The sequence below is a fragment of the Dasypus novemcinctus genome, chromosome 16 (assembly GCF_030445035.2).
Source record: "Dasypus novemcinctus isolate mDasNov1 chromosome 16, mDasNov1.1.hap2, whole genome shotgun sequence".
NCBI classification, from domain to species: domain Eukaryota; kingdom Metazoa; phylum Chordata; class Mammalia; order Cingulata; family Dasypodidae; genus Dasypus; species Dasypus novemcinctus.
The window spans coordinates 69,841,693-69,869,145 of record NC_080688.1 but is presented as its reverse complement, the minus strand read 5'-3'; the positions used below and the strand labels follow the sequence as shown (position 1 = coordinate 69,869,145).

Sequence of the window (27,453 nt, the reverse complement as noted above, 5' to 3'; positions counted from 1 at the left end):
CTTTTTAAAGCCCTGTTCACCATAATTAGGGGTATCCAATAAAAATAGGCAGATGTTCTAGGATTCCTTAGCTACCCATACTTCCTTTGCTTTTGTTTGGCTTTGCAGTTTGAACTCACTCAAGGGGAGCAGAGTCTGTTAATTCATTACCTTTTTTGTTGTCTTTAATAGTATTTGTATCAGTTAGGTAACTAATACACTGGGTGCTCAAAAACTGAATTTACCTACTCTCATAAAAATATTCTATTTTTTTATTCTAATAACAACCTGGAAAAAAATGTACATCTTTTTTTATAGTCCTTTGGTGATTTTTTTTGAAAACTGCCTTGAGGTAAAAATAAAGTCTTTGGACTATTTCTAGAAGGAAACGGGAGAGTAATAGCATGATTATGTTCATCACGCTTACTTGCAGGTGAATACAGAAACTGCTTGTTTGAAATTGACTTATTCTCTGTTAATGTCCAGTATACAATTTACTAGTCTTTGTAAAACATTACATCTCATACCAATTTGAAGGGATGTTTACAGCAATGCATATATGGAACTTTCATTTAAAATAAAATCAGGAAAGCACAAGATAAAAGGTGGTCAATTTATGTAGGATTTGAGAATTTGGCCAGCTGAGGGGAAGAAAGAGATTTGAATTTTGTGTATTTAGATACTTTTTATGCCTAAAGATATAAATTGCATTTCACAATGGAACAAAGTCAAAGGGATGAGAAAAGAAAGCCATCACACTATATTTTATCTTCAGCATAAAATACATATTTCTAATTTGCTGGGCCAATGATTATTGGCATGTAAGGAAGTGGGAATTAGGATGAAGGTTCCTGCATGTGGAGATGAGTAGGGACTACTGAAATGAGCAGAAACTGAAAATTTTGGTGCGCTGACTGAACTGTAGACAAGCCTAACTCCTTTTCCAAATGACTTGTTTGTGAGGCAGACACATTTGGGGCTTCAAAGAACAGAAAATAAGCTTGCTCATGGTGCATTGTGAGATCAATGTTGGAAGAAATGAAGTGAGACAGAAGTTCTATATAAACAGTAAGATGACTTCTCTAACATCTGAAACCAACTAGATAGCAATCAGCCAAAAAAGATGCTAACAACCCATCGTTTAGGCCAGAAAAGCAATAAATGATTTCTTTTGGGAGTAAAACTGTATTGGCTGGAAATTAGGTAGAGAGCCCGTGGAGGACTTTCCTTTTCCTCCAGCATCCTGACAAATGTCTTTTTAATGAAGTTTCTAACTCTCCCTGCTAGTTTGTGGGAGGATGAAAAAACAAGCCCACAAGTATAATCCATATATTACTTAGACACAAAGCTCTAAGGGTACAGCACCCTTAGATTTAGAAAGATGATTGATGACACCGAATTTCAATAGGTAGAAGAAAATCAGATGTCACATGGTTCAAGGGGTTGGCTAAAATAAAGCAATGCGGGATCTGCTTTAAATAAAAGAATGCTGCTTAAAACTCAGGTTTTCTACCCACAGAATTGACTGTATTGATGTGGGTTAACTTTTGTTGGTTATAATTAGATTGATACCACAAAAGAAAATTAAGAAACTTTCAATAAATCTAACAGAAAGTACTTTAAAGAAACCTGCCATCAAAGAGCCAGATGGAGTTTATGGTAATTTAGATTTCTTGCCCCACTACATTAGGGAAACACACAAAAAACCTATTTTGTGGGTTATTGATAGCCTGGGATATATTGATTTAAGTATATGGGGATCAAATTTTAATTGTGCTTGCTATTAGGTTTCTATTCTCTGAAATATGTCTTTTAAATTCCAGAAAGCCTTCTTTTCCTGGAAAAGAATGAGTAAAAAAAAAGATTCTCCCACTTCTTTAGGGGAAACCCCACAAAGTTGCCAAATGTGGATTTGCTGGAGACTGAAGAGGAAAGAATACTGGTGTTACATTTGGCATTTCAAAGCATTTTGAAGGGCTTGTTGTGATGGATCAAAGATAGGACGTGTTTAGTTAACTCGCTTGATTTCATGAGCACTGATTTAGGGAAATAGAAGACTTTGGAACATGGTTGGAATGAAACAGTCATTTAATTCATTTAATGCAATGATCTAACCTACAGTCCTGTCCTGAGGTTGTAATTTTAGTAATGGAGCATAAAACTGGTAATAATTAATATTATTCATTCAATCAAGATTCAATAAGTGCCTACCATATGTGGGAGAGAGTCTTAGATTCTTAGAGAAGGGGTAGTGTAAGAAAAAGAACTGGACAGGGCTCCTGCCATGACAGGTAGACTTTCTTCACTGTAACTAGATCCTATTCAAGCCATTCCTGGTTAGTATTTGTCAACTGTGGATGTTTTTAATTTACTCTGACTTTGAAGGTTTAAACATAAGACAATTCATCTCTCCCAAAGTCAGTGTATCTGGTTTGAAACCAAAGGGAAATATAGAAAATATTTGCCTAAATTATCAAAATTTTCTGGCAGAGTGTATTTTGATTACATTATCTGGATGAAATTCCAATTAGGTCATATGATACATAAATTCACTAACTTTTTAGCATGTTAATTCTTTCACTCCCTCAATTTCTGTTAAGCAGAAGAATACGAATACAGTTATAAAAGCATTCTTTATATTCTCTAGGATAGAATATTATGCTCATATAGTATATTTTAATCACTATGTTCTTACAAAATCATGCTGTTAACAATTCAGATAAAAAGAAAAAAAACCACCCATTTCTAATTATTTGAGCCATGTTGAACTTTAAACTAGAATCCCAAAAGAATGAAATTTTATTACATTATTTTCACAGTGTTATATTTAAATGCTGATGCATCCATTTAATTATTAGGGATCTTTATTTTGAAAAAATGTTACAGATTTAATACAGTATGTAAAGATAAGTCAGGGTTTTATAGTTATATCTTAAAAATAAAATTGTGGATCATATAAGATGCTGTAGGATTTAAAATAATACATAATTTTTTAATTTGCTTGTAGTTCTTTTAATACGAGATAAATGCAAAAATATTTTAAATTAAACTTAATAGTGATTTTATAGTAATAGATGAATCGTCTTATGTTTAAACCTTCAAAGTCAGAGTAAATTAAAAAACATCCACAGTTAACTGATACTAACCATGAATGGCTTGAATAGGATCTAGATACATTGAAGAAAGTCTGCCTGTCACGGCAGGAGCCCTGTCCAGTTCTTTTTCTTACACTACCCCTTCTCTAAGAATCTAAGACTCATTCTTATATCCTTGGTGCTTACCAGTGTAGCAGGTTTACTGTGTTCCCAGTGACCAACGAATGAATCGTGTGAATTAGGGTACTTTGTCATGTGTTAATAATGTGTACAAATGTAAGGTGCTACTGCTATTGCACCTAACAGATTTTATTGCTGTGTGTGGTATAAAATCAAACATCATTAATGTTTATATAGAGTTCTTATTTGTAGCATATATGGACAAATGGAGGAAATTTCCCATGATGAAAAATTTTCAGCAGATACCAGAGCTTAATTAGCTTGGGATTCCAGTCCTGGAATCTGATTTTTTCCTCTATGAATGTTTATGAGTTCAAGAAGGAGGGAATGGGAAATGAATCTGCAGAGGACATGGAGAAAGCTGAATGTGGCAGTTTTAATCTTTTCTTTAATCCATCTTCCCTGAATGGAGATAACTGAGGATCATCCAAGATAGCACCTACACAATCAATCCCTGGAGAAAACATAAGGCCCATAGACTAAATCAAATGGACATTATGGTCATCTAACAAATGTTCAATATACATCCTTCCATGGATGCACACCACTGGACTATCTTCTTGATCTTAAAGAATTGGTTCTCTGAAAATAATCCTGGTGATGATGATAGAAATTGCATTGATTTTGTGTCTTGTATAGCAGTGGATAAAGACCGTCACAGGCATGCAGTTTTACTTTCCAACCACTTATCATATTGAGATATATTTAAAGCAGATGATTCATCAAAGGCTGGAAAATGTGTCTAAGAGATCAATTTATTGTGCATTTGATGATAAAGCTGATTTTGAATAAAGGCATCAGGGCAACCTGAGAATAGGAAGCACAGTCATAACCAACACTTAGGTGCTCTAACGACCTCTAACAAGCTCTTCCGTGTTTTCAGTTGTACCCTTTCCTAGGTTCAACACATTGTTTCATAATAAACATAAAAGAGCATATTGCCTGGAAGTATGTTACATGTAAGGGCAGCTAATAGTGCCTATCATATATTGAATATCAGTGCTAAACAATTCCTTGTCGCCCTCTCCACTTCAGCACCTTTGGTTATATTTGCCACGTGCAGCAAGTCCAAAGGAAATAATGACCTACTCTGTGTCAGACAGTACAAGAGGGCCAAATATAACAGGTTCATATTTTCCTTAACCATGAGGTACAGCTGTTTTTAGTTACCATTTCTGCTTTTAAAATAAGAACAAGTAGAATCTGGCTGAGAAGCAACTCTGATCTTTAAAATCTTTAGAAATCAGTCTAGAACTAAGATTAGAATTTAACGTGCAAATGTCATTGATAGAATGGCCGTGTAGTTAACATGGAAATCAGGAGGTGCTGTAAGGAACTTCTCCTGGACGCAGGCATGAATCAGAACTCTCCTGGAATAAATGGAAGTTATGGTCACCCTAACCATGAAAAATACACAAATGATTCCTTTATCCGAATTCCTGGCTCTTAGTTGACATCTCCACTTGATTCTGGGTCCTGATTCCTTGAGCCATACATGTAGCCTCCAACAGAGCCTGGCAAATGACAGGTGAAGAAAAGTTGCCTCAACAATCTTCTGAGGTAGAAAAAAAGTTTGCAAAGACAGCTTTCATCTTTTCTTGCAAGCACCACAGTAAAAGCAACACTCTGCCAGAATAATTGGTATCTGGATTCCTGATCCCAAAAATCAGTCTGGCAGTATCATCATCCATCCTAATGATGGTTGTCAGCCAATGAAAATCTTTAACATAAACTCATCCTTCTTCACTAATAAAAAATTATGTATATTTCTGAAGTTCCATGGTTACTCCTATGAATTCTATTGTGTTCATCCTCACTATATTCTTGGACAAAAACTTGAAGGGCAAATAACAGGGGGTCAGAGGATCTGGATATATCAACAAGACCTTTTGATCACAGGAAGGAAGGAAGCCTTCCTCTTAAAGATTCCAGGTAAGGAGAGTCTGCAAGTTTTGATCTACATGGCTCAGACTACAATTAGTATGACTCCTTTTGTCTGGGTGTTGGTGAAACTTATTAAACACTCCTAGTCATCCCTATTTTTTTTTTTTTAAGATTTATTTATTTCTCTCCCCTTCCCTCCCTCCCCCGCCCACCCAGTTGTCTGCTTTCTGTGTCCATTCACTGTGTGTTCTTCTGTGTCCGCTTCTATTCTTGCCAGGCCTGGGAATCTGTTTCTTTTTTTGTTGCTGTTGCGTCATCTTGCTGCATCAGCTCTCCGTGTGTGTGGTGCCACTCCTGAGCAGGCTGAACTTTCTTTTACACTGGGTGGCTCTCCTTACAGGGCGCACTCCTTGTGCATGGGGTTCCCCTACGCGGGGGCACCCCTGCATGGCACAGCAATCCTTGTGTGCATCAGCACTGCACATGGGCCAGCTCCACACAGGTCAAGGAGGTCCTGGGTTTGAACCACGGACCTTCCATGTGGTAGGCGGATGCCCTATCTGTTGAGCCAAGTCCACTTCCCTGGTCATCCCTATTATATCCTCCCACATATTTAAAGCCTAATAAGTTTATTAATTGTTTAAATTATTGCTCATATAAGTTCAGAATGAAACTTATGATTAAAAGTTGAATTCTTAACAGAAGAAAAAATATAGATGGAGTATCTATGGAGGAAAATGGCAATGGACAAACAGAGCTGAATGCTCTCACTAAAACAATGGAGAAAGAGCCAAAATTTGTCTGAGGAATCTGCTTTGGGGGGTCAGCAGAAAAGGACAGTCCTACACAACTTCCAGGAAGGAGAGGGACAGAGACACAAAGAAGCCGGAAAGACATACGTGAGGTACTAAGCCCCTGTAGTGGCCAGGAAGGGCTCCTATCCCCTACCCCTGAGATATTAAGCTAGGGTAAAACCCCTGAATCACTGCAGCTGACTAAGAGGGTGTCAGCTGTTTCAAGGAAAAGGGAGGAGAGATTGGGGTGTTTTTCTACAGTGAATTCAGCCAACAGAGCCCACTTGCTGAAACATAGGAAATTAGAGACTGAAACACCTCCGTGGAAAGGTGCATTGACTAGTGCTATCTGCTGGCCAGCCTGGAAATTGCATGGACAAAAACTATTCATGTTCTCTATATCCTACCCCTGGGAGAAAATCAAGATAACCCTAGTAAGTCCCTGGCCCAATTTTGAAAACTTAAGCTGGGAAATTTTAAATACTGAGAATAAGTTGAACCAAACGTCAAAGAAGAGCTGTAAAAAAACCCAAAAACCCCACAATAGGGAAGCAAGAGAAATTACCAATCAATGTAAATTCACCAACATATTTAGATGCCTAGAAATCAGTAAAAAATTCAAAGCCATATTAGGAAACAGGAAGAGATGACCCAGTCAAAATAACAAACCAAATATCCTGAAAAGATATAGAATTTATGACAATTAATCAGTGATAATTACACAACTCTCCTAAACCACTTCAAAGAGTTTAAAGAAAGTATGACTAAAGAAATAAAAGATATTAAGAAGACACTGGAAGAGCATAAAGATCAATTAGGAAGCCTACAAAAAAAAGTAACAGACCTTATTGGAATGAAAGTCACAATGAATGAGATTAAAAATAAATTGGAGTCACATAAGAAAAGAATTGTTTGAATTGTTTGAAGACAGAATTAGTGATTTTGAAGACAGAACATCTGAAGTGGAAAATAAAGGAGAACAGAAAGAGAAGAGAATGGAAAAAATGGAACAGAGTCTCAGGAAATTGAATGACAATGCAAAATGCACAAACATTCGCATTATTGGTGTCCCAGAAGGAGAAGAGAATGGAAAAAGGGCAGAAGAATATTTGAGGAAATAATGACTGGAAACTTCCCAACCCTTATGAAGGACATAATATCTATATCCAAGAAGGAAAAAACACCCCAAACATAAGAAATCCTAATAGACCTACCACAAGACACTATTCGGAATGACATATAACAGAGATAAAGAAAGGATTCTGAAGGCAGCAAGAGGAAAGCAAAGCATCACATACAAGGTAAACTTGATAAGATTAAGTGCTGAGCTCTCATAGAAATCACCGAAGAGAGAAGAAAGTGGTATGATGTATTGTGGTATGGTACTGAAGAGGAAAAACTGCCAGCCAAGAATTCTACACTCTGCAAAGCTGCCCTTGAAAAATGAGGGTGAGGTCAAAGTCTTCATAGGCAAACAAAACCTGATGGAAAGACCAAAAGACCAGATTTCCATGAAATACTAAAGTGGGGTGAGGCAACCTGAAAGAAAAAATCAAGGGCAAGAGATTTGGAGAAGAGTTTAGAAATAAAGATTATCAGGAAGGGTAAACTAAATGATAAGAAGACAGACAATAGAACAATATGACAACAGAAAGCTGAAGGACAAAATGGATGAAGTAAGTAACAGACTGATAGAAGAGATTAAAAAAATGAGCTGTCTATATGTCATCTGCAAAAGACCCACCTCAGACATAAGGACATAAAAGTGAAAGGATGGAAAAAGGTAACCCATGCAAATAGTAACCAAAAAAGAGCTGAAGTAGACCAGATAAATGTAAAATAACATTATACTAAATGAACAATAATTTCTCAGTGCAACTGGCAAATTATTCCTGTGAGCAGTATTCTATAATTTTTTTCATACAAAATAAACACTTGCTTTTAATTGAGGAAGGTTGGAGACGAGATATATTTTTAGATACTTCATTTTTTTAACCCTTTCTTATTCATTCTTTTTAATTAAAATAATTTATCTGGATGAATAATGATTTAACATGACTACTGTTGAACAAGATTTTGAGTTTTTCTGCTTCATAAAATTATGAGTTAGCAAATTATCTGCTGTAATTCATTCCAGTAAGATATAAAGAATTCCCAGATAGGAATTTGATTATCTGGAAAGAATTATAGACTAAATGAAAATTAAATAACTAACTCAATAATTTTTTCATTCTTAGAGATCATTATGTCCGATAATAGAGCTGTAATATAAAAATGTGAATTATGTTATAATTAATTTCTATATTTGAATTATTATTTATATTTATAAATGTTGTTATTGTATCTATTTTTATAGGTGATTATATTAAATCTAACTTTGTCTTGCACACTCTTTTAAAATTTGTAATTTCTTTCAATCTATTTTTCTATTTAATTTATAATTTTACAATAAAGGACTTTTTAACTTACCAAAAAAGTCATTGTGCTTAATAAACAAATGAATAATTGTGCAAAAATAGCCAGAAATAGTAGCCCATGTACAGCAGGGGAAACAGAGAAATTGAGAGGTGAGGAATTTTCTTGTTTGTTTGTTTGCCTGATTTCTGTTTATTATTATTATTATTGAAATAATGAAAATGCTGTAACAATGATTGAAGTGATAAATGCAGAACTATGTGATTATACCAAATACCATTGATTGTACACTTTGGATAAATTGTGTGCTTTATTAATATGTATCAATAAAATTGATTTGTGTAAAAATGTAGGTGAATATTAATAGCATTAATGATATGGTGGTTGACAGTGGTTTCTGAACTCTCTCCTCTCACCAGAGTCTTTTTGTATGCCCCTTGCTTCTAGTATATCTGAAGTAAGGGCCAGAGCATGAGTCTAGGAAATCATTTTTAAATGTACCTTTGTCCTTAGTAAAATCTGAAAAACATTCTGTTTCTCTAAATACAGGCACTTTCTTGGATGAGTGGATCTTCCCAAGAACAAGCTCATTCTCCTGGCTACACCATGATGAAGGATGAGGCAGAGTCTTCGGTGGCTTATAAAAGAACAGTTCTCAAAGGCCACAGAGTGACCCATGAAGACCTTCCCCTCCCCTAGATGGTCCACAAGCTTATCCTCAAGGCAGGTATGAGACCTGTTAGTGTCTGAAAAAAGTTGCCAAGCAGCAGAGGAGGAAGGGCATGAAGATTTCTTCTTCTCCAAGAGACTCCATGTCTGGAAATTGCAACTGAAGTGTGCAAACACTAGAATGTGAGCATCTGCTAGAAGCATTGCTAACATATGTGAATAATGACATTTCTGGACCTCAATATTTCTTTATTCATGTATCCGCCCATGGTCCATTCATCTATTCATCAACAATGTTTAGTGTATCCAATGTCCAATAGAAGGGGATAGAAGATGACCATCAGAGAGGCTCATACTTTAATGAGAGGGCCAGATATTGAGTGAATAATTATAACCAAAATAAATAAATAAGAAGACAGATTAATGGGAAAACAGGAAGATTGACTAATTCTCCCTAGAAAAATGATGGAAGCCTTCTTAGAGTAGGTGAGAATCAAAGGATGAGCAGGAAAGGATGAGGTGGAGGAATTTAGAAATATAGAGATCAAATAATAAAACTCCTTATATAATCTACCAAAGAATCTAGAGTTTATCCTGTAGGGGACAGGTTAAATACCTGTTTAAAGGTATTTAAACAGAGAAGTGATTCAATTAAATATGCATTTTAGGAAGATTATTATAACTGAATGTGAGGAATAAATGAATTACTGTTACAATAAATAGGGTGAGAATAATACTAATTATGAATCCATGAAATAGACATCATTAGCCCCATTTTATAGATGAGTACACTGGGGCTCAGAAAGATTACTTAACATGTCAAGGACTGCATTTGCAGTGGCCAAGTCTGCCTGATTCTGATGATGGTGATTTTTACCATTTGTGGGTGAAAAAATGAACTAACACAGGGAATGGTGGGTGGGGGGTGGAGCAACAGCTTAGAATACCATCTGAGAGCTGATCCTGGTGTGTGAGTGTGAGGGTTTGGGTGTGTTTGTGTATTATTTGATATGATGGCTCCATTCACCAGAATAAGACATACAGAAGCACAGCAGGTTTTGGAAGGGAAAGGAAATAGTTGAGTTTTTAACCATGCAGAGCTTTTGGAGAAGTGGAGGTACCAGCTTCAGAAAAAGGTAGACAGAAGTGGACAAATAAGGCTAGGAAAATTCCTTAAGCATGATAGATACTAAGACCCCATCCCTATTCCTCACACATCCTCCCCCAACCTCACGAAAAAGCACAAAGGAACAGGCTGAGAGTGAATGGTGTTTGTAAGGCTCTGGATTCATGGGAACACACTGGTCTTCAGCGGCCAGTGTACATAGGGACATGATGTGTGGATAAGGAAGGAAGCCTGAGAACTGCTTGAGTAGAGTGAAAGAAATTGAAAATGTGCCTTCACTAATTTATCTCTGTACCATAGTGTATGACAGCAAAGTGCTGCCCTAATTGTCCCTAGAAACCATATTATAACCTTTGTCATTTGACTAGCTTCTTGGATTCCTGATTTTCCAATTTCAGGATTTCGTCTGTAATCATTTGTATTCATTCAAGTCCTCCTCATATATTAAAAGCCCAATCGTGGGTTTTAAGAAATCTCTTCCTCTATTGTCATCACTGATTCCTCCCTAACACAGATATGTAGATGGTACCACCTGGCTTAGCATTTAGTGTTTTTTCTCATATTTTACTGGGAGTGTTAGTATTCCCTTCCTCACTAGATTGTAAGCATCTTGAAGAGGGACCCACTGGGGCATACTTCTTTCTTATGCTCAACACACCTAGCATAGTGCTGCTATATAGTTATCAACAAGTTGTCAAAAAATGAATTCAGTTCTTTCACACTGCACATCCACAATCTCACAAACTTATCAACACCCATTAGCTTTTAGTTTTTCCTTTCTGTACTCAGAATTAGAAGTCAGTTGGTGAAATGCAAGCATATAACTTTTCTGCTAATAAGGAGTGACAGGAAAGGTGAAGGTCAAGAAAAGTTCACAGGATGTGTGAATCATCTATAAATATAACCACAATTTTCTGAATCACAGAAGATTTGTTGTCTTTCTGTTTAGCTTTATTTTTCTAGGTGGATATTGAATATACTTTTTCCCTGTTGGAAAAATACTCTTGTATCTTTTTCATCTCCCCCACGAACAGTAACACATAGAGTAACCACAACCATGAGCACTATTATTTTTGGGCTCTCCAACTTATCCTTTGGATTAGATGGTGAAGTGCACCTTTCAGCTTATTCTGTGACCGTTTCCCCCAGCATCTGTGCCATAATTCAATTCAATAAACACTCATGTGGCAGGGCAACTACAGCAAGATAGATTCTAAATTAGAGACAGGATGCAGAGAGGTGAGTATGACAACGTGAGTCAGACCCATCCTGTGGCCTTGGGGACTTTCCAGTATGACCGTTAGCCCGGGAAGATGAATAGCAAATTATATGAAACAGAAACACAGTGAGGAATGAGTCGGGTATCGTGGCTTTTGGGGGGGGGAAGTAGAATTGGGAAGGGAGTTCTGAAAGATGATGATTCTACTCTGTTGAGAAAGGGAGAAAGTATTGCTAAGCCTGAAAGAATGGTCCCAGATAGAGCATGGAACTGTGAAAATGTACCTTTTCCAGTGATGGGTGAAATTTTGCCTCTAGGCTTTGATACATATGGAGAGCAGTATGGATGGACCATTGGGCTAGAAAGGGAAAATGAGGCCAAACAGCCAAGGTCTTGATGTTAAAGAGCTGATTTCACTCTATAAGCAATAGGGAACCTTCTACATTTCAGGAGGAAAATTGAGGAAGTAGAGATCAGAGTAACAGGAGGAGGAAAATAAAGCCAGAAAGACCTTACACTTGATAATATCAATAGCAAGGAAGGACATCTAGCAGTACAATGGCCTTGAAAGATAACCTTGCTTATGACATTTTATGAGGGCCTGGTCACAAAAATGCCTATCCTGAAGGCTTGGGAAGGTTAAATTCCACCATGAGCCACATGAATTCCTATGGGCATGGAGTATGTTTTATTCTTTCAAATTACATATTAAAATACAAAAATTTCTGAAAGAGTGCCTTAAGCCAACTACTTGACTGCTTGCTGGGAACACGATAAGGGCCTTAGCGCTTTAGTTAAAGCACATTACACGTTTTGTGCCTCTGCTTTTCCGTGATTATGTAATTTCTAGAATTGCAAACTTTTGGACCTCAGAAAAGCACAGGTGAAACAGCTTTTTCGAGTGAGTGTAAGAAGCAGTAGACTAACAAACTGAGTTAAAACTAAACACAATAACAGGGTAAAAAAGGTTTTAATTTTCAATTAAACAGCTCCCATCAAAAGGTATTATAGGTTTCAATTTTGCAAAGAGCAGCCTAGCTACTGTAATCCAAACCCTGCAAAGTCTGGATTACATTAACTAAATGCCAAGCATGACTGGACTGCCTTGCAAACCCTATTTCCCTGAAATTGGAAACAATTAACATTCTGTTTATTCATGAGATTAAAACCGCTGAGGTGGAAAATGGCAGGTGTAATGTTAAATACCTTGCCTGAATATCCTATTGAGAAAAGACAAAGTCCTGCAAACTAGGTGAATTTAGGTTGATGCCATTAAGGTTTAACTTTCTTAATAACAAAGGTAGGAGTCAATTCATGTGCTACATTTACAGAAATTATGCAGTGGTTAAGAACAGAGATTCTGGAGTTAGGAAGTCTGGGTTTCTATCCCAACTTAACCACTGTGTGACTTTGGCCAAGCCATTTAACCTCTCTGTGTCTCATTTTCCACATCTGCGAGCTTGTTTTGAGAATTAAATGTGATAATGTGTAAAGTACACAGAAGACTGATAGAACACATCATAGGAATGCAATAAATGTGAGTTGCTACACTATGTAAAGATGCTATGCCTGGGTTTTATTCTGATTTAAAGCTTGAGAATTTTAGATCTCAAAAGGAACCAAAAAAATAAGTTGGGCCCAAATATATCAATTTTCATTGTGGTAAGGCTTTTCCTTTCTCTCTTTTCCAGGTCTTGTCTTCCTCAAATTTTTTCATTATTGTATAATCAAATGAAAAATCATTAGAATACAAGTTCATGTATGTTAAAAAATTGAATATATAGGAAACAAAAGGCTGCATCAAGAAAAGTGCATTGTTACTGTGCAGTTAAAATTTGGCTTCTGGCTTTCTTTGAGTTTGAACAACATTCTTGTCTACCCTCGATAGTCACAGATGCCATTTCTGCAACAGTAGTAGAGTGGTGATGGCAAAATTCCTAGAATGTAAAAAGGAAAAAAAAAAAAAAGAACAACACCCTTATAGGCCTTCTCAAAACCAACAAAAGTTCGATATAATAAGTATCTCTGTTTTTTTCAAAGTTCAGGTGGTCAGAAGCAATGTAGAAGATGCTACAGCACTTGGTATTTTTACTTATAAATGTCAACTACCAGTTCTTTTGCACTTACATTCAGTTGAGAAATTTTATTTAATGACAGCTGAAGGGTCATTTCCAATTGGGAAATTTCATTTCCATCTGTGGTAAACTTTATTTTGTTGAAAAGTTGCACTAGTATTTTACCACCAGATGGGGAAAAAAAAGATGAGTACCATTTAAAAATTAATGTATTTAAAATAAAGTATAGAGAAAATCATGTAGATAATATCTCAGGTTTTGTTTTGAATGGAATCTTTTCCCCCAATCCTTAACATAAAGATCTTGGGCTATAAGTTTTAAAGTCATACAAATAAGAGCACTAAACTGTGGACTTAAAAGTAGGTGTATAAATATTTTTAATCAGTATTATTTGGAAAATAAAATACAACACATTTTTTAAAAAAGGACCCAAAAGATGATTTTGGCTAAAGTCTTCATTTTACAGATGAAGATGCTGAGAGAAGTTAAGTCATCTACACAAAGCCACACCTGAGGTCCGTGGCAGGACTACACTAATTTCCACGTATCTGGTTCCGTTCCAGTGATCTTGGAGCAGACACAGATGGACTGCCAATGGGGAAAGCCAGAGCATTACCAGCCATCACTGCAACTCAGAAGAGAGTCATTCTCCCTTACCACTGGGACAGCAGTTTGCAGCAGGCCTTCTTCATCTGGATCTATAAGGTAACTTAGGAATTTATGCCTCTTCTCCAGACTACAGTTTCAGATCACCCCTCTGCCAGGCTATGGAGAATTAAGGACACTTGAAAGTGCCCAAAACAAGCATTTTCTTCATGATTCACCTCAGTAACGGTACACATCATTTCACGAAGATCGTGCCCTCATTAAGGTACTTTATTGCTGCCAAATCACCTCTCTGTTGGCACAATGGGCTGGCTTGGGAACACACGTGAAATTACAAACATTTGTGCTCTTTTCACAAGTGCAGACATCTCAAAGTGGAGAACAATATTTGGGTGTTAAATGGCATATAAGGATGACAAAAACAATAGCCATTTTCATGAAGTGGTCATATTTTACAGTTGCAACCAGCCTCCATTTCATGCCCAACCTAGGAGATTTTCTAATACAAGAGAAGCTCTGAAATGTTTAAGTTGATTTTAGAAAAACTAAAAGCCAAATATTTCTTAAGTAAAGCAGTTGTTTACAGTGGAAAGTTTGTCCACTCTAAGAAACAGGTTTGGGTTCCAACTCTGCCAACAGCTGTGTGTGTGACCTTGGGAAAAACATCTATCTTCTGCTTCCTGATCTGAAAAACTGGGAAGATGATCAGTGAATGAGGGAAAGAACAGCTTTCTATTTGAAGATGGAGTCAGCATTGTCCCTTTGCTCCCCTAGAACAGAATTTTTAACTAGGGGTCCCCAAACTTGAATTGAAATTCAAAAAACATTATTCTTGTGGAGGCGTGTTGGTGTCGGTGTGCTATATTTATTAAATAATACACTGTATAGTGTGGAGTGAGTAAGGGGTCTGTGGTTTTCACCTGACTACCATACCAAAAGGGCCCATGGAACAAAAATGGTTAAGAACTCCTGCTCTAGATAAAGAACTATCAGTATTACATACTCAGTCCTGTGGCTTCCCACTAACAAGATGACCTCAAATTAAGAGCCATTGGTTTTGTTCTTTAGAATATTCACAGAGATGAGGAAAGGAAGGCCCAATTTAATACACAAAATTCTATATACAGCATGTGCTCAATTATGTCAAAGGTACTATTGTGGTTGTGCATGAAAAGGTGTAAGATCAGTACATTTGGTTGCCCAGGTTGGAGTCACAGACTCGCAGCTTACTCACTGTGTGACGATAAGCAGACCACTTAAAGTCTCTGAGCTTCACCTCCTTCTTTGCTAAAACAGAGATAATGATGATGCCTCTCTCACAGCACTGTTATGAGGGCTAGATGTCAATGCATTTCAAGATTTTAGAACCGTGATTGATGGTAAGAGCTTAAGGATTAGTTTTATTATTACAAACACCCACATAGACACAACCAAATTGACAGGAAATTATGGGAAATTAAAAAGTGAAAAAATCTACAGCAGAGTTTTTCTATGCCATCCGCATGAACTTCATATAGCCCATTAAATTTCTCTACTGGACCCTCCCTCTAAAAAGGAAAAACTTTGTAATCTTTAACTTATTAGCCAACTGTGGCTAGAAGAATGTAAATAATTAAGACATGGAATAAAAGAAAAGGGAGATAAAACAGAGGGGAATTAATGAATTTGCTGAGATTAGAGGGTTGAGAAAATGCTGGATATAAACAATATGCATTTACACAAAGGGATAAAAAGTTCTATGTTAATTGTCTATCAGTTCAGTATTAGCCAGAGGAAAGTATTCTTTGTGAATCTCAGCTGATTCAAATATAACTGACTTTTTTGTTTCCACATTTATGTTCTTTATAGCAGATCATGGACTCCGAGAAAAAGACATTTGTGACAAGAGTCTGCAGAGATACTTTTTAGAACAAACTAAAAGCTTTTTTTTTTTTTTACTTTCTCTCATATAATTGAAATTCTACCTCCTGCTTCTCTATTTGGGATTCATCTTTGCAAGGTTAACGCTGACCGAAGGTGCCAGCTTTTCTCTGAGGGAATTTTCTTTCTGCAAATATTTAGCTCCTGTCATAAAAGTCACAGTGGGAGCATTTCACAATGGGAAGGGGCAAATCAGTTTAACAGTGGACATGGTAAAGCATATATTCAACTGATTTGCTATGTGTCCAGAGTGGGGACACTGAGAACAGACTTTTCCTATTAGGCTCACCAATCTTTGGGGCCAGTTAGTTGGGTATATTCCTTATGTACTTGGTCATCAACTCAGAAGATCTATTTTGTTCATAAAGAGCTTTTGGTGGCCAGCAAATTTTCAATGCTTTCCTTGTAAAATTTAAAGATCTTATTTGTAATGATTAAATTATATGTCATCACTTCTCTCAATTTTACAAGTGGTTTGAATCTGACTTAAAATTTAGAGTTATCAACTTGAACTGTAGACCAGCTGTGAATAAATAAGGCACTAAGTAGCATAAAATGTAATGGCTTCTGATATCAAGATGAAGATAAAGAAAAATTGCCCAAATATACCAATAGACTGAGTCTCTGGTAATTATTCCTAGAAATTCTTTCTGGTTCTGGTAACAGATCTGATTTCACTGTAGATGTGAAAATCTTAATAAAATCTGTGGGTATTGTGTGATCTGAAGGGCTGGGGAATAATTCATTAACTTTTATTTTATACAACTACCAACCTTCAGAAATATTTGTGGTAGCTTGAAATATAATACAGCTAATTTTTAAAAAGTAATGGCAAAAACAAAACAAAACAAAACAAACAATTAAAAGGAACCCAGAGACTATTGAAATGTATTTGTTGAGAAACTTGGGCATCTTGTCACTTAAGTGACTAATCATGTAAAATTTCTATTCAGTTAGTTTCTTCCTCTCTCTCTTCCTAATTTCAAAAATTCCATCTGTGGAAGTTCCAAATTCATTTAAGTGAAGAACATTACTTTCTCTTAAAACTGAAATAATAAAACAAGCTTCTGCTAATTAATTATTCCAGCTTTGGGTTCAGACAAAACTAACATTTAATTTACCTAAGCAAATATGTGCTCACCTGTAATTACTTATTTAATAATTTTTAGAATTATTATATTTTTACAAGTATTAGCATTCTGTAGATATTGATCTTATGAAAGAATTTTCAGTGGAAATTAGTAGGAGAATCTGGGTGATTGATGGAAATATTAACTCTGGGCAGACATTTCCTTGCCCTTGCACTGAATCATTTCTATTAATCCAGGGATGGACCTCTGTGTTCTCTTAAGCAGAGGCTTGGATATAAGCACCTTTAGAAAACCTGAACACAGAACTGTTGAAGATAACATTACTCATGTAGGCAAATTTCTGCTGTTGATGGGAACAGACATCCAGAACATAGCATTGGTAAAAAGTTAAAAAGTATGGATGTTGGAATTTGCAAAGAATGTTTTCCGCCAATTTTAACATGATGCCTTATGGGAATGAAGCTTGCAAGTCAGTTCTGCAGTCAGGAGGAAACACTGCGATGTGTCCAAAGCAGGAAGAAAACTCAAAGAGCTGTAGACTCTGAATCAACTAATACATCAGCCATAACCAGCTACTGGTATTTCCAAACTCCCCTTCTTGAAAGAATATAATATCCTGAGAAATAAAATTCATTAGCTATTCTTTCATTCTGCTAATGGTCACTTAAAGATAATGAAATTCTAATTTATTCGTCTACAAATCATGGTAATACCAAATTCATTTCTTCCTATGAGTTGATGGATAACTTTTTTATCTTCATTTTTCTTCATGTAAAATCATCCTTGTTTCTCTATACTAATCAGCTTTTTTTAAAAGAATGGAAGGAGAATAAAATACTCTGAATCAGATCATCATGTGATTCATAGAATGAAAAAGTTTCTGGTTTCAAATTGAGCAAGTATGATATCCTAAAAACAAAGTTGATCTAACTTTGCTATTTATTTGTTAAAAGCAGCACACTGCAGAAGAAAAGCACATATGATTTATGAGTGTTTCTCTGTAGAGTCTCAGAACTTTAATCTATGGCTCATGAAAGGGTGCAAGAGCAGCTTGAAAATTATGCTGAGCTTAATTATACTTAATGTGAATTATTCAGAAGTGCAGACAGAGACTAAAATTTTATTTCATACAAAGAAGCTTGACATTTTAATTGGTCCTTCAGAATAGAGACAAAACAATTTCCTCTCAAGAAAATTTACGTCTTCCCTATCAGAGCCACCGCCTCAGCCAAGCAGAACTTCATTAACAAGATTAATTATCTCGCCAGTGTCTGCCTCATCAGGTGTATGGCCCAGGTGAAAAGAGGCCTACAAAGTAATGACTGACATTTCAAACGAAGAGGATTGATGCAAAAAGGAAGAAACTACAGATTGAGCCACTGTACCTTGGTCATTAGCCATTTTGTCAGGGTGTTCCACTGTGGAGGAAAAATAAACAATATTATTAGACTTTGATGGTTCCGGCAAGGAAACTGACATATCAAATCAAGAGTTTTCTGAGCAAGTTTTCATTTCAAGATCAATGCCCTATTGAAATCAAATTGATAAGGAACCATGGTTATATGTAACTGTTTCTATTAAAGAAGTAGTCAGAGGGAAAATAAATGCCAAGATGATATATTTGCTGCACACGTGCATTCTAAAAATTTGTCACATCCTTCTAAACATAATCTAAGAATGATTATCATATAAATTTAAATATAGAACCAACAGTAAAAAATAAAATACATGGAAATACCAGGTAATTATCACCTACATATTTTAAGTAAGTTCAGGAAATTATTTCCTTGTATCCAGTTTTTTTTTCCATCAAGAGAACTTAAACAATTCTCACATGGGTAGAATAAAATAAGATAGCATAAATATAGTATAATCTAAATGATTTGACAAATCATTAGACCTTACAAAGATAACCCTTGAGTTGTTCACAACTTTAGGTAACTTATGAGTAATCCTGAAAGATTGTTTTTTTTTTTTTAATTTGAAAATATCTCTAAAATTTAAAAAGGGGGGGGTTATTAAACAAATATCACTCCTTTATATGGGAGATGAATCTTTTATATCATTACTTTCCTACAAATTGTGATATGACTTTCAGACCAATGCATACCTTCAAGGAGATTGTGCTATATGTTAGGAATATATCAATTGGAATCATTTCAACTATACTTGATTGTCTTTGAGTTTGAGTCTGGTTGGTATATTTAACTCAGTTAATTGCACTCAGACTTAGGATCCTATGCTTACTTATTTGCTTCTTATATATGCTCCAGTTAAGTTTATACAGAGGAAATATAGTACCAAATACATGGAGAGGAATCTGTAACAGTATCAGTTTGCTCATTATGACAGGTTATCTTATAGCAAATCCATCATCATTGTTTGCAAAGTAACTTAAAGCAGATATCCTAGAAGTGATGGTCCTCTCTTTTCTAAATGAAGGAGCAAAACTCATTTTCCAATGCACAGAATCAAAATACTTAAACAATGATACTAGCAAAAGTCCTTTCCAGAGGAACCAGAGGAATGACTTCTAAACCAGAGATCAATTATAGCTAGTTTCATTTTAAAAATAATGTAGACATAGTCCTTTAAAGATACAACCTGGAAAATATATCTTAATAAACATTAGACTTTTAAATTCTTAATTGTATTTGCAAAAGGTATATATATAAAGGGGCTTATTTATATATATATTTTATTTATTAGAAAAGTTGCAATTTATAGAAAAACTACACAGAAAATACAGTTACCCTCTTCTCATTATTAACATTTGTGTTAGTGTGGTACCTTAGTTACAATTGATAAGAGAATATTACCATAATTGTACTAAATAAAGTTCATAGTTTACATTAGGGATCACAGTTTATATTTAACGGTCCTATGGTTTTTTTTTTAAGTATTCTAATAACATATATACAATCTAAATATTATATCAAGATTCTATAATCTTTAAACAAGTTTTATAAATAGCTCCTGTATCCCACAACATTTAACAAGCAATCCAATAAGGTTAAAGACCTAGGAGACACAACAGGACACACCAGAGAAACTATCTTAATCAGCATCTCATATTTAAGGAAGGCCTGTTTGGAATGATATCAAAAAAAGAAAAGAAAACCAACCTCATCTCATTCTTTAGTTTCCCCTTTATCTTTAATTGTATATATGCATTGCCTACAGCATAAGACATTTTTTAGGAAGGGACAAATCAATACCAGACACCCCATTCTCATTCTTATATTCTGGACTTATTTTTCTGTAAGCAAAGTTGGACCGAACATAACATGAGAAATGTATTCAGGTTGTCTACTGAAGAGTATTTTCAAACAGAGACTATATGTATTCTAATAGTTATATTTTATGAAAGATGAAAAATGGCTTGAGCATTTTACACTTTATGCCTTGAATTTTTAATTCTGTCATTTGTCAAGAAAATCATGTGTTTGGTCACAAATTAACGTTAAGGCCAAACCTTTGTTTTATGCTACAGAACTTTCAGTGAGATATCCTTGAACGAAAGAGACAAACATTTCAGAACGATGGTTAAGGATGCTGGGAGAATGGACCATACTCTAGCACTTTTTCTCTGCTGAAGGCTCTGCTTTTGTGTGTGTTAGATGTGATTTGCTCCCTCAGTAATCTCTGTGGTCTACTCCATCAGGAGGATACTTTTTGCCTTTCTCCTTGATAGGCCAATGGGAGAAGGAGACTTTATTGGAGGGAGCAACTCATATGACAGAAAGGCATGATAGACATGCTGCATATCTGGGTTCCCATGGCACAACAGGGTGCTGGGGTCCTAAAGGAACTCTGGGGAAGATGTTGGGATAGGAGGTGGGTATTGTGGTATCTTCTGTGGTCAGAAAATCAAGCTCCAGGTTGTTTTAATTACCGTTCCAAGCAGTTGGATACACCAACACTTACATGTATATAAGTGTATAATAAATGTTTTTCTAATGATACATGCCTTTTTAAATTAGCCAGTGATTACTGACTGAGTTCCCTGCACCTGAGAGGCTAGTTGCTAATACAAAAAAACAAACCTCTAGTAGAAAATGCTATCACATTTGCAAAGATTAAAAGACTGAATATGAAAGAAAGAAGCATGTGGCCACCTGCCTTGGGCATGATTTGCAATGAAACACTTACCCATTACCCAGTAGACTATGGGTAGTTTCCTTAGCTTCTCTCTGTCAAACCAAGTTACATTCTGATGAAATAGAGGACTTAGGTTTTGAAGCAGCTTTTTGAACTAAAAACTTTAAATTTGAGCACAATAGTACAAGTTTATGGTTTTGGTATTGTTTTAGTTCACTGTGGCTCATATCACTTTTGATGAGTAATACTTATTTGCGTTAGACAATTTATGATGGTAAGTGACATAGGAAATGCATACATATACAATGTTGATTATTGATAATGGTAGGAAATACCAATATTTCGCCATAATTTAAAATGTACTCAACACATCACAAACTAATTTTATCATATGAGCAGTATTTGTTTAAAAAGCTCTAATTGACTATTAATTACCAAGCATGACATTATCAGGGTAGACAATATTAAACATTAAAAGCAGGACATTTAAAATAACTCTTGTGGACTCTATGACATATAACAAATTCCTGATTTTGTTCTTTGTTCTTAAAATCATTTCTCAGATGAATTTAGGGTTCTGAGGGTAAGCAGTACCAAATGAGATCTAGAGTTCAATAAGTTATCTACAGGATGGTTATCAATCTGGGTCTGTAAACCCTCCAATAATTCTTCATGCTGTTGCTTCATAAATTTGGCTGCCTTGAGTCATCTTAAACCTTCTCTGAGATCTCTTAAGTTGGCACACTTAGTGAGCTTGAAATTAATTTGGCACTAGTCTACAAATAAAGATGAAGAATTTTCAAAGCATTATCTAGTTACATCTAATGTTCCCAGAAAATGAATAACCAGTTTCCTTTCAACTTCTCATTTGAAGTGAAACCTGATTTAAACATGAAATCCTAAAAATCTGGAGAGATAGTAACAGACAGATGACAGCGAGCTCCTTTCCTCCCTGCCCCCTCTCTAACTTCTACTTTATCACTAACAACTACCATGCACACTTAAGCTGAATGCTTGTTTGTCTCTTTTTGGCAGATTTTCAGATTAGCAGTTACTGAAATCCAGCTTCTGAATAGCTTACTGACAAAAATTCAGAAATCCACCATTTATTAGGATCCCTTCCCTAGGAGAATTGAGAAATAGATTACACAGTTATTCTAAGACTCTTTAGGATGTCAAACAACTGGATGAAAATGCCAATCATTCACGTGTTTTTAATTTCTTAATTGTTTGCCATTATATATTATGAGAGTTTTCAGCCAGATATAGCAGCAAAATGTGATCACAGATTTAACATCTAAGTTATCCTCTTTTAGAATAACACATCATGCCTTAAATACATCTTTAAATGTATCACCTATGGGACATTCAGATTATTTTCCATTGCTAAATGATAGAGGCTTTTGAAATCATTTTCTCCAGAAAAACATCACTGTGCTTTAAAATAGTAAGGGCTTTTATGAAGATTATTTTGATGCGATCATTATTCTTTATGAAAATGTAGCCACCCTTAAGTTGAGTAGCTATTTTTATTTTCAAAAGCATGTATAGTTTTCTTTTAGTTATAATGCTGCAAAATGTTTTTATTTCCATTGTTATTACCCTAGGTCCCTAAAATATGCACATTAATTTTGTTTGAAATTTTCTGTCTTAAAATATTCACAATTTCATATAAAGACAATAGTTTTGATAGAAAACATTTAAGGTTGGTAATAGTATGCTATTCACATAATTCAATGCTCTTAATTTTTATTCCTTTACATAAAATTGCTGAAGAATTTCATTATTATATTTTTTTGACTTTTTAAAGGTTTAATTTGGAAAAAAAAATTATCCTAAATTATTTTGCTATCATTTTCATTGATATCATCACTTTTTAAAATTAATTTCTTGTTTTATTTTTAAAAAAGCTTTTGATTACATAAATGTTACGTAAAAAATATAGGGGATTCCCATATGCCCTACCCTCTCCCGGTCCAATACTTCCCTACATTAACAACATTTTTCATTAGTTGTAGCACATTTGTTACAATTAATGAACATATATTGAAGCATTGTTACTAACTGTAGACTATAGTTTACATTATAGTTTATTCTCTGTCCTACAGTTTTGTAGGTTATATATATTCAATATATATATATTCAAAATATATAATGGCCTGTATCTGTCATTGCAATGTCATGCAGGACATTTCCAATATTCTGAAATTCCCCCATATTATACCTATTTTCCCCACTCTCTCCTCTCAGAACCTTTGGTGGCCACTACCTTTATGTCAATGATAAAAGTTTTTCCATTGCTAGAAAATAATGTCTATAACAGAATAATAATATCTACTTTAGCTCATTGTTCATTCCCCAGTCTTGAGGATTTTGGGATGGTGATGCCCACATACTTTGAGTGGCACCAATATATAAGACTTAATCAATATAAAATTCCAAAAGGAGAGTAAATGGAAAAAGTCAAGTTAAATATGAACTTTCTTTGACAAGTTGGCTTTCAGCATAAAGTACATATTAATTTATTTTGCATGTTCACAGTAGCCATGTTTCCAGCAGAACCCCAAAGCTACTGCATTTCCCATAGAAAAATAATGGCAGGAATAGGAAAAGATTCAAACCTTTCAGAGTCCTGAAGAGGATGGGATCAGAAAGGGGCCCTACTCCTTTAGCATTTCGTGCTTGAATTCGAAAGTAATACATAGTGTCTAGGTTGAGATCCATGATTTGATGAGTAAGCCGATCACCACTGATTGTTTCCATAATCCAGTCATCAATTGGTATGTTCTTATCCAATGTATAAAACAAGATGTAAGCTGCAGAAACAAACGAATTCGACTTTATTTAGTGTATGGACCCACAAGCTGAAGTTCTGCTTCCAAACACCCATGTATATAATTGCAATGATTACTGTATATCCACAATCTATAAACGACAGTATTCAGTTTTGCAAATAATGATTTTTATCAGATTGCAAGAATTAGATAAATGATGCTTCCATGTACAGATCTGAAAATGGAATATGCAATTAGAAATAAGAATATTGATCACATTTAAAACTGCAATCTTTCTGCAGCTTATAAATCCTGATCATTAGTTTTCTTTAATGTATAAGCATGATAAAAATTGTAAAACATAAATAATGTCTTTATCATTTTCAATGTAGTCCAATAATGAAAGAGAAGTAATACTTACCTTGGCTTTGGCTAAATTGTAAAACTATGCTGAAAAGTGTAAAATGCCATACATGCTTAAAGTGTTATAAAATAAATTATCATATTTGATTATTTTAATACTTCTATGAGGTTGTTCAGGGCAGTGTTGCTTTTCACAGATGATGAGGCTGAGCATGTTACCAAGGTGGCCCAGCTCAACAGAGTTTGGATGATATCCTCTACTGCTCTACTGAAAATCTGATTCTCTCTCCCCTAGATCATATCATCTAGACCAAAAAAGGATTTCTGGATAACTCTAGGTGAATTAGTTTCTCAACTATTAATAACCTATGCTTTGACAGTACCGTTTATCCTCTGTTAGGGGATATTACTTGAATGCTAGTGGGGTACTTTCTGATAATAGTCTAATATTTACCAAAATAAGTCCAGGTATCACTGTAAAATATTCATATTCTAACAGTAAATGTAACCAATTCATGAACAAGTTTTTATTTAAAGTATGAATTCATACACTTTATGTTACATTGTCAAGTGTCATATGTCATATGTATTTTTAATGTATAGCATGCGGCTGCCTCCATTGCTGCCAAACTTCTGCAGTGACATCCACATCACAGAGGCTAAAAATGTCTCTTGTTCAATTCCTAGTAATTGAATTTGTTTCTTGTGAATCACATATTTAAAAACAATTGCCTCCCTTTGATTTGCCTATTCCTTCCCACTTGTCCCATCTGCAGTGGGACCCATATATATCATCTTCGAAATGGTTATTTTGCTGGATTCTCTAACTCAAATTCTCCTCCCTCCCAAAACAATGATGCATACTTCCTACATTTCAGCACAAACCCTCAGCCAGGAAGACTGGTCTCCATACCATACCTCTCTCCATACCTTGCTCACATCACTCTATTTTTCTTCAGCTACTTTCTGCAAATCCTTTGAGGCCCAGCTAAACTAGACTTGACCTTCCCCAGCCACGAGCTCCCCTTTCTTTAAACTCTGTGATATAGTACAGGAGCATTTTTATGATTTTTATCATTCTTCAATTAATCTCATGGTAACTTATGGTAACAATGCCTGGACTTGGGGGATGCACTCTGGACTCTGCACTGGATATTTCTTCCTTATGATTCTGTAGGAGTAAGTAATGTTACAAACGCCAATCCAAAAGTCTATTTCTCTTAAATTCAAGTCAGGGCTACAAACTCATATCTATTTTATCTTTAGCATTCCCTTAGTTTAGTGTTTCCCAAATCTTCCTAATCTTAAGAATTGCTTGGAGGGTGGTTACGAGTTACAAAATACAAACCCAAATAAAAGGTATTTAGATTTGATAGGTGTGGCAACAGACCTGTTGATGACTCCCAGTTATCCTCACCTCCTGGTATTCATACCTTTGTGTAATCCATTCTGCATATAAGTGGGGTCTATGTTTTGCTACTATAACTTCTGTGAATATGTTACATAAGACTGTAACTTCTGTCTTGCTAGCAGATCCTCTATAGACTTTCTCCCCTGCCGGGAGAATGAAAGTCTCACACACCAAAACTTATGTGCAGAAACGGGCCCATCTGCTTTATTTCTCTTGCTTATATATCACGTATTTTTGGATTCGGCTGTGGTTAAAGTTAAGTTTCTCAAGGATACTTTGTCTTGGAACAAGAAGCCTTGTCTTTAGACTCACATCCTATCTAGCAGCAGAAAAGGCAAGAGGAACCGTTTTCAAACTTCAAGCAGAAAGAGCTAGCGTGTGCAGAGATAAGCAAGGACAGAGCTATTTTTGCTCTGAAGCAAGAACAGATGCGCTTTTATAAATCATTTAACCATACCCTTGCTAAGGTGTTGGAACTAATCCCCACACTCCCCTCCCTACTGCTTTGATGAAGGAAGCTGTCAGATGGAGCAGCCCATATGGACTGAGGATGGGCTCTGTCCAGCAACCAGTAAGGACTGAATCCTACCAACAAATATGCAAACTAGGAAGCAAATATTACCCTAGTTGAGCCTCAGATGAGACCTCAGCCTGTATCAACACCTTGAGTGCAGCCTTGTAAGAGAATTTGAAACAGAAGACCTAACTCAGCTGTTCTCAGTTTCCTGAAACACAAAAACTGTGAGATAACCAATACTTGTTCTTTTAAGCCACTAAGGTTGTATAATATTGTTATACAATAATAGATCTCCAACAGGCTGTATTAAAAGTAGTCTGAGGAATCACATGATTCAATTCCTGTGATAAGCAAGTGCTAGAATCACTGCCTTAGTTGATAAGTAGAATCTGTATGATTTTTGGCATTTGTTTGAGATATCAGTGTTGAAAAGATCAATATCTTATGATCTTGAGAGCTTAAGAGAAGATAAAAAACTCCAAGATGAACTCTGAATTATTGTCACAATTTACAAAGGATATGTGACTAGTCTCTCTGGTTAAATCTTAGCATTGGAAGGCTAAAATTCAAAAGGGATTGTGAAATAACATTGGGTAAAGGAATTCTTTCTGACTTATGGGTATTCATTCATTTATAACTCAAACCCCATGATCAACCCCAATAAAATCTCCTAATATTCTTTGAGCTAGAGCAGTCTCCATTCTTGACCCTAAAGAACTATACTTAATGAAAAGGAGAATCTGATACTCCTAAATGTTTAGGTATTACTATGTGTTTGCCTTGTGTGATGGATTAAATTGTGTACCCAAGTTTTGCTATGTTCCTGGTTATGGTTCACACTCTGGTGGGTGTGTATCCATTGTAAATAAGGTCCCTTCAAGATATTATTTCAATTAGGGCATGGCCCAAATGAATCAGGTTGGGCTTTAATACAGATTACTGGAGTCCTTTATAAGCAGAAGGAAAATCAGATAGAGAGAGAGAAGTCACAGGGAATGGCCAGAAGCCAGAAGTCCCTGGAACCCAGAGGAGAAAGAAGAAGACATCACTATGTGCATTGCTAGGTAACAAAAAAGCCAAGGAATCCCAAAGACCAAAGATTGCCAGCCAGCCAGCCAGAGGATACCTATTCCAGGAGGAAGCATGCCTTTTAGCCTCTGAAACTGTGATCCAATAGGTACATATGGAATTTGTTCTAGGAAACAAAAACTTTTTGCCTCTTCAATTGGATAAA

At 35.5% G+C, this 27,453-nt stretch overlaps 1 protein-coding gene across 6 annotated transcripts in view; it reads right to left on the bottom strand.

Moving 5' to 3' along the window:
- The window catches only part of DCC (DCC netrin 1 receptor), a 1,130,593-nt gene that overhangs the window by 82,984 nt on the left and 1,020,156 nt on the right, over positions 1-27,453 (bottom strand). For all 6 annotated transcript variants that reach the window (XM_058277746.1, XM_058277743.2, XM_058277744.2 and 3 more), the window contains exons 20-21: positions 23,776-23,970; positions 18,439-18,471 (exon numbers count right to left, since the gene is read on the bottom strand). In XM_058277746.1, the coding sequence (XP_058133729.1) occupies positions 18,439-18,471; positions 23,776-23,970 (228 nt within the window). The remainder of the gene's footprint in view (positions 1-18,438; positions 18,472-23,775; positions 23,971-27,453) is intronic.